The sequence below is a fragment of the Pipistrellus hanaki genome (genome assembly GCF_964339955.1).
Source record: "Pipistrellus hanaki genome assembly, chromosome: 2".
NCBI classification, from domain to species: Eukaryota; Metazoa; Chordata; class Mammalia; order Chiroptera; family Vespertilionidae; genus Pipistrellus; species Pipistrellus hanaki.
Window position 1 is genome coordinate 156697603 of NC_140504.1, and position 13826 is coordinate 156711428.

Sequence of the window (13826 nt, forward strand, 5' to 3'; positions counted from 1 at the left end):
CCGTGCCTTGCCTAAGGAAGTGTGCCAAACTTAAAGGGCAGGGAGGAGGAGGCTGAGAAGTGTGTTTGAGCCTGGTCTTGCCACTCGCTAGCCACTTGACCGTGGGAAAGTCTAAAGCGGAATCTTCTCATCTGTGAAAGAGGCTGTGAGACTCAAAAGTGGTTATAGATGTGAAAACCTTTTCAAGCTCTCTTAGTAAAGTGCAAGGTTTTATTGTGATGGTGCAAGTATGATTAAAAGCACGTAAGATGACAAACTGTTCCCCACCCTCCATGTTTGGTGTGTCCATTTCTGCTACCACTATTCTGTGCCCTTCAACAGCCTTATGGTTGTGTCAGTGCTAAAAGAAGAAAAAGACAAAGTAGCAAAGCTTCTTGATACAGTGCAGTTCTTAGGAAGGACACTTATTGACTTTAATTAAGCAAAGTACTAAATTTACTTTGATCAGAAACCCTCTCAGGGAGAGCAGGCTCATTGGGAGCGGCACAGAGAGCCCTGGCCCATCGAGTTGTCATTGATTGTTTGAGCATCTCTAGAAGTTTATTGTAAATGCAGCAGCACTTACGGTTCTGGGGTATTCCTGGAATTGCTGCTATAGTCATAAGTGAGTTATTCTGTGTGGCAGGAGTGGCATATAGAAAAGCCATAATCGAGACTTGCTTACGGTAAAAAGCAGCAGATTTTGTATTTACAATATATCATCTAGTTTCTCTGCTGGAATCCATCAGCTTTGCAGAGTATCTTGTGATACTTTCATCAGAACAGTTATTCTGGGTCTTGGCAAAGCATTGGGAGCAACAGACACAAGTCACGTTCAAAGCTGCCGTGGGCGTGAAGCCCGTGTGATGCGGCTGAAAGGGAAGCAAAGTCTTGGTGTGTGTGTGTGTGTGTGTGTGTGTGTGTGTGTGTGTGTGTGTTAGGAGGTTCCGTGCCCTCGTGGGGTTGGCCTGTGCCAGGGCCACCAGGATTTCTCCCCACACTTGCAGTCATGGTACCAGAGCAGCACCTTGGTTTGTGTGCTGGAGCGCAGGCAAGGCTGGGGCATTTTAATGGCTTTTTTAATGACAGTCTCTGGAAGGAAGGGCTTCAGAATGAGACCAGTCTCCTAAGTGGATGGGAGATTATCAAAAGTACAAAAAAAAGGGGGGGGGGGGGCCCGAGAAGACAATGGTGTTGGTGATGGGGCATTTTAAAGACGTTGGTTTTCCTCCTATGGGAAGAGCAAGATCCTTGGAACCAGGAGTCACATATTTGACTCCTGGCACTCCCACTGATTAGCCCAAAACCTCTCCTGGTTTTTATGGGAATTAAGTACAGGTGCCTGGCTCCATGCATAAGACGTTCGTTCTTCTTGGCTGGAACTGAATGCCATCAAGCTTTAATCAGTTTAACAGAAATTATGCCCAAAACCTGAATGCTTATTGCCTGCTAAATCTGTTAGGCGCTTTATGTGCATTAATGCATCTCTTAACAGCTCTGTGAGAGATACCCTATTTTATCCTCCACTTAAAGCTGAGAACATTGTGGTTTAGGGATGTTAAGTAACGGGCCTAAGATTACAATAGCTCGTAAGTGGGGAGCGTGGGACCCAAAACTCAGGCCTGGATGACGCCAGCTCATGCTTTTAGCTGCTGTTCTGTGTCATCTGAGACTTGTGAACAAGACTTTGATTTGTGACCTGGCTTTTGTTCAGAATTCCTATTCTTTTTTTCTGAGCAAGTGCACAGCCCACCTTCATCTTCTGCCATAAAGCCTATATTATATTGCTTTAGCACTTAAATGCCTTTCTGAACACATTCACATCTCCTGCCTTGTGTACCAAATCCTTAAGAACCCACGCACCTGGATTAGGGTGAAGTTTCCATTGCATAGGTTGCTTCGTTTGTCACCTTAATCTTTCATTGAACAACTGTTTTTACTACTTATTAATCACTTAATATATAAAGCACTAAACAAAAGAAACAAAAATCCCTGCCCTCTAGGAACTTGTATTTTATTTTATTATTTGTTTTAGGAGCTTGTATTTTTGTATTACTTTCTTCACCAACGCTAAGACTGGTGCCTGCTGAAATACTTTTTTAAGGTTTAACACTTTTATCTTTAAAATATATATACATTTTATTGATTTTTACCTAGAGGAAGGGGGAGGGATAAAGAATTAGAAACATCAGTGAGAGAGAAACATTGACCAGCTGCCTCCTGTATGCCCCCTATTGGGGATTGAGCCTGCAACCAAGGTACATGCCCTTGACTGGCATCGAACCTGGGAACCTTCAGTCTGTGGGCTGATGCTCTTATCCACTGAGCCAGACTGGTTAGGACAAGGCTTTATATCTTTAATCTTACAATTTCTTAAGGTATTAAGCAGCTGATTTCAGGACATATTCTTTTCTTTTTAAATTCTTTGTTGTTTAATAATGTAAGTCTCCTTTTTCCCCCATTGACCTCTCCCTGGCCGCCCCCACTCCCCAGCACATGCCCTTACACCCCCACACCCCTATTGTCTGTGTGCATTGGTTATGCTCATATGCAAGCATACATGTCCTTTGGTTGATCTCTTACCCCCTTACCCTCCCTCCCCCCCACCTTCCCTCATAGATTAGACTGTCTGTTCAATGCTTCTATGACTCTGGTTCTTTTCAGGATGTTTTCTAATAACATTTCTTAAAAATTTCCCCAAGTTCATACCTTAATTCTTTAACATTTTATTTGTATTTTCTACTTAAGAGATTAAAGGCTTTAATTCCTTTAATGCATATATAAAGTAATTCACTGGAAGTATAACTGTTTGTTTAGTAAAAACAGTCAGGTAACCAAAGTATTATATTTTGATGGTCATTGATTTTTAACTGTCATCTAGTCTGTTTTCATCATATAAATCTGTCAGTGGCTTTTGGTCGTATTTGTGAGTTTATATGGTCTCTTTATGTTTCTTTTCTCCACTATTACAAATTTAATTGTATATTTTTCTTTATACAGATACCTGTATTTCAGAAGATGTCCTTGAAAATATAAGAGGGCGTCAGTATTTTCAGAAGTAGATATTTTGGAATTGTGCATTTTGGAAAATAGTGATATCCCAGCTATTGCAGTTTAGTCCTTGTTCAGGCTCACCGGACTATTTTTTTTTTTCTTTTAATTTTCCCTCACTCAGAAAGTATCAGATGTACTTGTCACTCACATGAGACTTTCATAAATTAAAAAAAAAACCTCTGAGAATCTACAAAATCCCCCCCCAGTGTTAAGAAGCATCTATAAGATTGAGCCACAAAATGAGTCCTCTTTCATGGAAAGAAAAGACGTTTTCTTTTAAGTAAACTAGAGGCCCCATTCACAAATTTGTGCATGGGTGGGGTCAGGCCAGGGGGAGGGGCCGTGGGCAGTTGGTGCGTGTGTGCCCCCCCCCCCCAAAAAAAAAAAAAAAAAAACTCGTGGTGGAGGGGATAATTTGTGTATTAGCCTTTTATTATGTAGGATTAGGGTGGATGAATTCATTGCTATCATCAAAACCTTTTGATTACTCACTTTCATCCGTCCTGCTTTCTGAGCCTCATTGTTTTCATCTGCGTTGAGAATGAAACCCAGTGAATCATGTTGTTTTATAGGGCATTGTGTGATTCCATCTGGTCAGTTTTTCTACCGTTAAAAGATTCTCTTTTTGTAACCTGTAGCAAGAAGCTTGAATTGATTGCTTGGAATTATCCAAAGTATTGTATTTATAAACAGATCTTGCTCTTTTCCTACCTGTTGTAATAATTAGTAGCTAGGTCATATTGTGTGTTTTGTCTTTTGTTTTGGAAAAAAATGTTTATTTGAAAGAAGCCATTACACAAATGCTGTAGCACCAAAAACCACTTGTTATCCTGAGTGAGGACAGTTGTCATTGCACAAGAACTGGATCAGCAGACCGAGGGCTAAGCACTTAGGATGATGCGCAGCATCTCTGTTAAGTGCTTTTAACATTTTTATCATTAGAATGTCAGTTTCCTAAGAGTAGTGATTTTGTTGTTATTGAATCAGCATATAAAGCACCAGAGTAATGCATATTGTCTAGAAATTCTGTTGCTGATCTTGTTTTCTCTAAGCTAAGCATCACAAATTGATACCATTTTATCCTGTCCAGTAATACTGGCGATCAGTTTGGAAATTAGGTACAATGTGATTCCAATATAATGTTGCTTGCTGTGGAAAAAGAATAATGGAAACACCAAACTCTGCTTGATTACATGTTTTCATAGAACCCTAATTCTAGAAGAATCTTAGTGATTTTAGACTGATTCTCGAATCCTACATGAGGCCCAGAGCAACCCCACAGCTCCTAAATTCAAGTAACATGTGCTCGATCTGATGGTGCATATTAAAATGCTTCGTGAGTTCTAAAATTTTATGCTGTATCTCTTCTGAAAGAGCCTGCACCTGGTGGAACTTATAGGTCTCTTCCTGCTCTGAAAGGCTCCGATTTTGTGTCCCTTTCCTGGTTTACGATGGGCTTCTTAATGCTTGAAAGCATGGAGCTCATCTGGTTAATTTTTATTTATCCTCAGCAACAGATTACAGTGGCTCGCTACAAGAAATCTGGGGTAGAAAGTCCCCAACATGCTGTTGGCAAGCCTATAGATTAGCTAGTGCTGGTCTTTGTCCAGGTGTAAGAAGGAATATTGGAGAGATTTTTCTATTTGTGCAGCTGGAGAGACCAGACTAGTTCCTCATTTCTTACAGGGCCTTTGCACACACTAATCCTTCACCCAGACTGCTTTCTCCCCACCTCCCTAGATTCCCACTGCAACTTAGGTCAATATTACTTCCCTCTTGAACTCCATGCTATAACATATTGCTCTTACATGAGCTCTCCTTTTCCTTCAGGGCATTTTAAGCTCTTTATAATTACCCATTTCTGTGCTTTTTTGTTTGATTCCATTGGTCCTGTAGACCATAAACTCCATGTAATCAGGGACCATATCTCTCTTGTTCTTCATTGTGGCCTCTTGATATAGCTCAGTTGTTCGCACTTAGAACTGTTCAAACATTCTTGAGTGTCCTAAACGTGACATTTGAAACCCTGCTTCTGAGCAGAAGCAAGGCATTAGCATGTAGCTAATTTCAGGTTGCTGTTTTGATGCAGGGCAGGGTATCTATTCACTTAAAGTAATTGATTGTATCACATTTTAAAAGCTAAAAGTCTTGTGATCTGTTCTTTGAACCGTGTTAAAATTGTCCATGTTAAAATAGCCACGTCAAAGCTGTCACATCAAAATTCATACTTGTATTCCCTGCTTGGCCTCCTATTGTTACTTTTGCTTAAGTCTCATCCATTGCAGAAAGCATTCCCAAATTAGCTGTCACCAGTGTTAGTCCCAGAGTTAGCTAGAGGTACAGAAGATGCCATGGTGACACACACGATTGATGTTAGATTGCTTTTATGTTTTCCGTTGTGTCGCCTCCCACTTGGATTGTCAGGTCCTGTGGGAAAGGCAGCCTTGCGGCCTCACGTCATTACCTCCGGCGCCCCGCCACTCTGCCACCTCACACTGGGACAGTGCTCTTCCTCAAGATGCACGCTGATAACATGTGCTGGGTGATAGACAGGAAACTGAGGCAGTAACCTGTATTAACTTGGAAACCACTTTCAAATCACTAAGGGTGGTTGTTCCTTATTTGCAACAGTAGCTTGATTCTACTGGTAAAAAAGAGAGTTTGTGAGAAACAGCAAGGGAAGTTGTTAAAACAAAACAGAGCTGTGTGTGTGTGTGTGTGTGTGTGTGTGTGTGTGTGTCCGTCCAGGCACTTTAATTCTACAGAACCAAGCTGGTGTTCTGTTTAGTATGCTTTGAAGTAGTAAGATTGAGGAGTAGCATGGGAGCTTTATCTGCTACCTAAGCTTTCAAATAAGAATGGCTCAAAAACTACTTGGGGAACTGAAAGCATCGTCAGATTTATTCCTAGGCCTTCCCCCATCGGCATATCATATGTTGGCTCACCATTAAAATGAGGCCACGGGTAGACCGCTTTGGGAGGAGGGTAATTCTAAAGGAAATGGAAATAGGAAATAAGCGCGTGCATCTTTGGGCGTCCCAAACTATTGTTCACAGCCTCGGGAGAGAGGTTGTTGACGGAAGGTGCACAGTCTTCTCTTGCACTGGACAGGGCACTCTGCGCCAGGAAGCAAAAGTCCCTGGCTTCCGTTCTGAAGCAGCCAGAATAACATCTTCTCTGGTGTTTACACCCCAAGCTGCCTCTCTGTCCACTCGGTGTCCTCATCATTGCTTTTTGTTGTTTTCCTTCTTCCTCCCAAATGCTTTTTCCTGCCTGCTTATGGTTTGGGCTGCTCCCTTAATGAAAGTGTCCTCTTCTTTCCTGATGCAATTACCTCTGCCGCTGATCTGTTTATTTGTCCTTGTGCAGCTCAGCTTTGAACGGGCTTTGGAAAGTAGAGAAGAAAATCCAGTCTGCTTTTGGGGGACATTGGACAGTCGAATAAATGCAGGTATGTACATTTGCATGTTAAAGACAAAAAGAAAAATAGCTTTTAAAAATAATGAAACTGATCTTGAAATCCTTTAGTTCCTAAATATCGGTATTTTAACTTTTGTTCATTTCAAATGTTGAATGTTCTGCCTTAAAAAAAGCTTTTGGGGAGTAAAAAGTACAAGTTAAAGTTCTTTTGTGAACCCTCCTTGACATTCACTACTGTTATTTATATGTTTTTCCAGATTGTAGCTGTATATAACCACATATACATACTGTGCTTTTTTTTTCATTTTGTAGGATGTCATAAACACCTTTCAGTGTTGGTTCATAGAGCTTTATGTCAACTTTTCTAAGCTGCATGGTGTCTTTGTTGCTATTATTTTAAGGAATTCTCTCCTGTTGGACATTGTCGGTTGTATTTTCCCCCCCATTGCCACATCTTGTATCTATGTAATTATGTGTGCTTGCCTGATTGTCTCCTCAGGGTGAAAGGGTAACACCATCTTTGTCTTCTCCTGCCATGTCTGTATAGAACCTCCAGGACAAAGGCTTATCCACACTATGAAGCAGACTTAGCTAAAGTCTGCTCTCTATTCTCCATCTCTATTTTTCATTGTGGGGTGAATTTGGGTAATCAGGGTTCAGTTTTAGAACTTTCTTGCTTATGGTAATAGTTGATCTGAACCTCTAAGTAAGTTATGAGCTTAGTCTTTCAGCCTGGTTTCTGGGAGATTCTGGTTTTCAGGTTCATTTTAGAGATTAAATATGTAAAACTGAATGGCTCTCAGTTTGCAGCATTGAGGCACATACCTAGCTTACGCCCCTCCTATAATTGTCTTAGTTCACCGAGACAGCTAATAGACCAAGCACATGAATTTGGTGAAGACAACCATGACTGTTGTCTGTTCCATGTGACTTGTCTTGTTTTGAGGAGCCTCCTTGGATTATTCTGCAAGCATGTAAGCCTCTGTGTTAGGTACTTGGGAAACAAAGATGAATGACATAGTCCTTGTCCTAAGGGAACTCACAGCACAAGCAAGCGAGTAAGAGAGAGACAGACACATGAATGGGTGTCGTTAGTGCAGGGAGGTGAGTGTGGGAGAGAGCATCTAACTTAGGGAACAGGATGGGAGTCAGAGGTGGCTTCTTGGAGAAGTGAACATCTGAGCTGAGTTCTAAAGAAAATTGCCAGGAAAGGGATGCAGTGGAAGGTATTTTTGGTAGAGGGATCAGCATGAGCAAAGTCCGGAAGGTGAGAAAAACAGCATTGGGGTAGAGATGGGGGTGGAGGTAGTTAGCAGGAAGATGGCAGCGTTGTGGGTGTGAGGCATGAAGTAAGAGGCCGGGAGTGATAAAAGATGAGATTAGTGAGGCTAGCTGGCAGGTGACGGAGGGCTCTGTGAGGCGTTGAGATTAGTCTGCAGATAGTGGGGGCCTTTGGAGGACCTGACTTGTGTTTCAGAGACATTACTTTGGGGGCTCAGTGAAGGCTGGCTTGGCAGGCAGGAGGAAAGCTGTGACCTCAGGTCAGGGAAATTAAGCTGAAGGCCATTGGTGTTGGGGTGAGGGGAAGAAAGAATGTGTAGGGGTTTCCCTCTCCTTTCTGGCCTTGTCCAAGACTAGGTTGCTGAGGTTGGCTCTTTGACCCTAGTTGCTCTCCCTTTTTAGGAGACTCACATAAATGACTTTTTGCAAACTTCTCACCAGAGAGTTCTGACCCTTTCAAAGCAAAGCTGCCCACCCTAATTCTGCCACAGTGTGCTGCCCATCCTCCTGCCTGCCCATGAGGTGCCGGCTCCTTGGATTAATTTTCATGTGGTTTATGAACATGAATTACTTATCGTTTTGTGTGTACTATGTAAGAGCCAGCCTGGCTGAGTTCTGGGGGTTTGGGGATAGATAAACATGATCCCTGCCCTTTCTGAGCTTGCAGTTTAGTGGGAAAGAGATATAAAATTAAAAGACGTGATTCATGCCATAGCTCTATTCAAAGGTAAAATGATCCCAGTCGAGTTAGCAGCAATGCTAGTATCATTAGCATTAGTGGTTCCAGAATGAGCCACATTTTCCAATGATAGCTTGTGTGCAAATAGAGAAAATAAATTGAAACCTGTCTAAAGTTATTCTGATTTTTGAGAATATGGCCTGACAATACATGATTAATTAGAATGTGTAACAGATTATTTTTCACAGTTTCACACGTCACAAGCCCTGATGCATTTGATGTTCAGGGAGGGAAGGGGCAGAGAGAGGTACTTAACCAGCACCACAGATTTCTGCTTGCTCTCACCTTCATAACACTCTCCTTTACTGCCGGAGCTCTCAGCGCACGGAATGACCACAGCCTTATTTTCCTTACAGTATCTAAATATCAAAGAGGACTGCAATGCCATGGCTTTCTGTGCTAAAATGCGGAGCTCCAAGAAGACCGAGGTGAACCTGGAGGCCCCTGAGCCCGGGGTGGAAGTGCTCTTCTACCTGCCGGACAGGGAGCCCCTGCGGCTGGGCAGCGGGGAGTACACGGCGGAGGAGCTGTGCATCAGGGCGGCGCAGGAGTGCTGTGAGTACTGGCTGCTGCCTGGCCCGGAGCGGGTTTCGGGGGCACACCATCCCAGAAGCCCTTCCGGGTGTCTCTGTCCTGACGGCTTTGTTGAGTGGAGAGAGAGGTGTGGACTCTGGGAGTCAGGGGTTCGGCCCTGCCTCTGCCACTTACTTACCCTTGACCTCAGGCCAGTGACTTGAATTCTGAGAGTTTCACTTTCCTCGTTGCAAAGTGGTTTATTCCTGCTGTCACTAATGAGCCGTGGGATACCCAGGGACAATGCTTGCTCTCTGTGAAGACTTCGTTTTTATTTCCCCTATGTCTGTGAAATCGAAGAATATCAGCACTAAAATGAGCAAAGCTCAAACTTATTGGCTCCATAAGTAGTACCTCTTATATCATAATGTTCAGAACTTCTGACAAGTGTGATTCATCCTGCGGCTGTGGCCTGCCCCCACCCCCACCCCCACCTCCGATGTGATGCTGAGGTGAAGTGAGAAATATAGTGTCACTTTGTGGCTTGGTCAGATTGCCAAGTTGTGAAAAGGACAGTGAGGTTGTGAACATGTACACAATCCATTTTTTTTTTTTTTAAAAAGAGGCTTATATTACTAAACTTAGCCTGTTGCCTTCAGAAGGTGAAAGCCAAACTGAGTAACAAAATAAAGCCTTTTTCATTATCTTTTAGATTTGGAGTCATTGGCCGTGTTTGCCACCTGCTTTTAAATGACAAAGTCATGCCATAGAAACGTAGATATTTAAGTCCACTCTGTGGAGAATTAGCAGCCTCTATTCTAACTGACTTAGGAGAATGTTACAGAAATTTATTGATTTTGGAAATGCATGAACACGGGATGCCACATTCTTGTAGCTGTTATTATAATAAGTGGTGTTTGAGGGCAGTATTGATTTCTTCCATGTTTTTCGTTATCATTTGGCAAATTTTTATAATTTTAGTTCTCCTTATTTTACCTACTCAGTAGTTCTAGTTTGATTTGAATCCCAACTTTGCATTTTACTAACCGAATAACTTTGAATCAAACTAAATCTCAGGAGGCCACAGTATCTTTTATTTGTAAAATGGCATGCATAATATCTCATTAGGTGCTTAGGAGAATTGAAAGATAATAAATGTAGAGTGTGTTAGCCTGATGCCTGACACTGAACCCTCAGCAGTGTTAGTATTGCTATTATTCCATACTTTTATATAAAAAGATATCTTTGATTTTCCTATTTATGAATACTAATATTACTAGAACCAGATCTGTAGAGAATTACAGACTGATCCATGATTATAAATGAGTTAAGCTTAAATATGTATGTGATTGCACACTCAAATATCTGAAGAAAGGCCGGGTTTCTAGGCCAGTCCACAAAAGCCATTTTGTGAATAAAAAAATGGTATACCTGAAACAGTTCTCTTAATACTGGATCCAAAAGTCATTTGCCCTTGTTCCCGGAGAGAATGCTGTTTGCAGCTTAAACTCCCTCCTCTCTGTTACGAGGAGGAGTGTTCTGAAGGGGTAGCTCCCAAATAACTTGAGAAGCCGGAACTGAGGTGAGGGTTTAGCTGAGGCATTGAGATGTCAAGAGGTTGCAGCTTCTTAACTCAGCCTGTTCATTGGAGAGTCCCTGCCTAGGCAGGTTGGGCTGGCGAGCGTCCCCATGGCTGCCTGTCTCACTCCAGATGTCTAATTTGGGAAACAAGGACCAGATACCTCATATTCTCACATTATTTTCGGTTTAGTTCACTGTGTTTTAGTTTGAGGCCTGACTGCACATGAAATATGATTATTTGCAATCATTTTCCTTCCGTGCCCACTTACTTTTAGATTACAGGTGCGTGTAATGTTAATCTTGGACTCAGAAGTGAGCGAAAAGGTGCTTTCCTGGCTTCATATCTCCTGTATGGTCTGTCTTGTACTGAAAGAAGCAGTTGGTGGGGTGGGGAGGCAAGGGAGCTTATTGAACCACCTTTGTTAAGCATGTAGCTTCTTCTTAGTTGGCTGCATATTTATGATAATGCTGCAAAGTACTTACATATATTTATTATTAATGGTAATAGATCTTAATCACTGTCAAAAATCACTGTGGTTATTGATTCTAACACATGATTTTATCTGCTACTTCCAGAAACCTCTTTGAATGTTTAATATATATATTAGAATTGTTTAAATGTTTTCTGTAGGAGACAGATTGGGGACCTCTCAAACTCCAAGAATGTTTCCAACTGATTAGCAAGGTGAATTCAGGCAAAGGGTCTGGAAACCTCTCAGCCTTTTTTAAAGCAGGATTTGGTAAGACTGTTGTAGACACTGAGAAATATCATGAAACATCCATTTTAAATGGTTTAAATCTGGTTTGCCAGGAACTATAGTACATATTGTTGGAAACCATAGTTATTATTATAATTAAAACTGCTTGATTGAACATGCTTGGAAGTCTTATTTGCCCTCAGAGAATACAAATGTGACCTAGATTCTTTCTGGATGAGAGAATTTCCTATGTTGCATATATCATGCAAATATATCTATCTTTGACATTTAGATATGTTCTTTACTTTTCCCCAGGTATCTCTCCCCTCTGCCACAACCTCTTTGCCCTGTACGATGAGAGCACCAAGCTCTGGTATGCTCCAAATCGAAGCATTACTGTTGACGACAAGACATCGCTCCGGCTCCACTACCGGATGAGGTATGAGTGCCTGCCTGGCTTCCTCGTGTGGGAAGGGATGGCGGTTAGCCTAGAGGCCTGAGTCACTTACTAAGTAATACTGTAGTCGTTTTTGTAATTTGTAAGCCGTAAGTTTGCTTGGTATGAGAAAGGACTTTTTTCAGTTTTTGGAATACGATTCAAGATGAATTTGACCACCTTCCTCTGCCACATCCTAGAAAAGAAACCATTATGATGCAGAGGGTATTTTGAATAAAATTAGTGTCTTGTAGCAGAGTTTTTCAAATGGTGAGTCATGGTTATGAATTTAATTTAGTAAGTTGTGACCAGAATTTGTTTTAAAAAAGAAGCAGGCAAGTATAAGTAATATCAGCATTTACACTGAGTGGCCAGATTATTATAATCTCTGAATGCATAATAATCTGGTCACTCAGTGTATATCCTATATAGTAAAAGGCTAATATGCAAATTGTTCCTTCAACCAGGAGTTCGACCAGCAGGCAGGCCAGCCAACTACCCCTAGCCAGGCTGGCTGGACCCCACCCAGGCATGAATTCATACACCGGACCATATATATATAATGTACACACACACACACACACACACACACACACTGAGTGGCCAGATATTATGCATTCAGAGATCATAATAATCTGGCCTCTCAGTGTATACATATCCTAAGAATATTGTTTTTGAAAGCATTTGTTTGAGACATATAGTACATATGAGTGTATTAGGTGATCATTTGATAAAACATATTTCTTACTAAAAGTTGCAGCTAAGGAGGTTGAGAAGCACTGCCTGCAGTGGGATCTTGCACATGCTAGGTGGGCCTTGTTCCCGGGGTAGATGTTCGAATCCACCCCCTGGGCTTTGTGTAGTGGGCTGTAATTCTTCTTCAGATGGGTATTTGCCTTTTCTCCTGTATCATAGACCTTGTCAAATGTCACATAGCCTCCCAAGTGGCATATATAGTCAGTACTTCTTTGTTAATAGATTCTTGAGTTTATAAGCATATTTGTTCTGTACCTAGAATTGGGAGAATGGTGGTTAGGTTGTAGTTAAGCACAAGTGAACATGTGTATTTAGCAAAGGATCTTATAAATAGAGTGGCTACTTTTTGAAAAGGATCTTAACAAACATAGATGTGATTAAGGTTAGCTCAGGGGCTGATGGGATGCAGGCGCTTGCTAGAAAGGCCCTCGGGATCTTAGGTGCTCTCCACAGTATCTTAGCAACTATTGCCTCAGGGAAGTTCGTAGAGTTGTTTCCATTCCAGAATGGCCTGGATGTTTTCCTCAGCAGAGCTGAACCAGATTTACTTTCTTTTATAATCATCCTAGGGCTGACTTTTTCTCTTCTTTCTGTATTTACCCAAGGTCTCACCTTATGAGGAGAGAAAGAGATGTTAGCACGATTTTACGCCCCAGATTTAGGGAAACATTCACCCCACCCAGCTGAGCCTTCAGACAATATCTGGGTTTGTTTTTCAAAGTGTGATCTTGCTTTCTGTGGCCTGGGGGCTTGCTGTGTGATCCAGCATTTAAACATGTGCTTGCAGCTCCCAATCTAGGAAGAGGGCATTGTCACAGTTCCAGTTCTTTTCCTTCTAGGTTTCTCTCCTTGGTTTGAAATCTAGAATGGTAAAAGGAGAACTTGGAAGAGACCTGAGTTTACTAATTCAACTCTTCCAACTGTTTAGGGGGAAACTGGTATCCAGAAGAGAGAGTGAGTTTCCCAAAGTCACACAAGAAGTGGATCGCCTTGTTGGCACAGAGGCCTCTAGGAGGTACTCATTTTTGTCGGTTGTGTGAGTGCCTCCCTGTAGAAGCTGCCTTTGCCTGCTCCCAGCCTCTTGGCTGCCAGGAAGTGCATGGCCGCTTCATTTTTGGCACCTTGACTTTGTACCTGACATTGCACTTCAACAGGATATTGCTTTGTTACCACAGCTCTTTGAACTTGGGGCAAAAAAGATCCCACCCTAAGCTAAAACACTTGCATTATAACAAACTACAAACATTTCGAAACCTTACAATCTCACCACTAAAGAAGGTGTAATATGAAAATAAATGTTGGCAACTATTTCAGTGGAATCTCAGCTCTATTTTGGGAGATAATCTTCAATTATAGTTTTCTGTTTTTA

At 41.8% G+C, this 13826-nt stretch overlaps 1 protein-coding gene across 3 annotated transcripts in view; it reads left to right on the plus strand.

Annotated features, from left to right (window-relative positions):
* JAK1 (Janus kinase 1) overlaps positions 1-13826 on the plus strand; it is a 124511-nt gene that overhangs the window by 65442 nt on the left and 45243 nt on the right. For all 3 annotated transcript variants that reach the window (XM_084871360.1, XM_084871359.1, XM_084871361.1), the window contains 3 exons: positions 6403-6484; positions 8830-9028; positions 11581-11704. In XM_084871360.1, the coding sequence (XP_084727486.1) occupies positions 6479-6484; positions 8830-9028; positions 11581-11704 (329 nt within the window). In that variant the 5' untranslated portion in view covers positions 6403-6478. The remainder of the gene's footprint in view (positions 1-6402; positions 6485-8829; positions 9029-11580; positions 11705-13826) is intronic.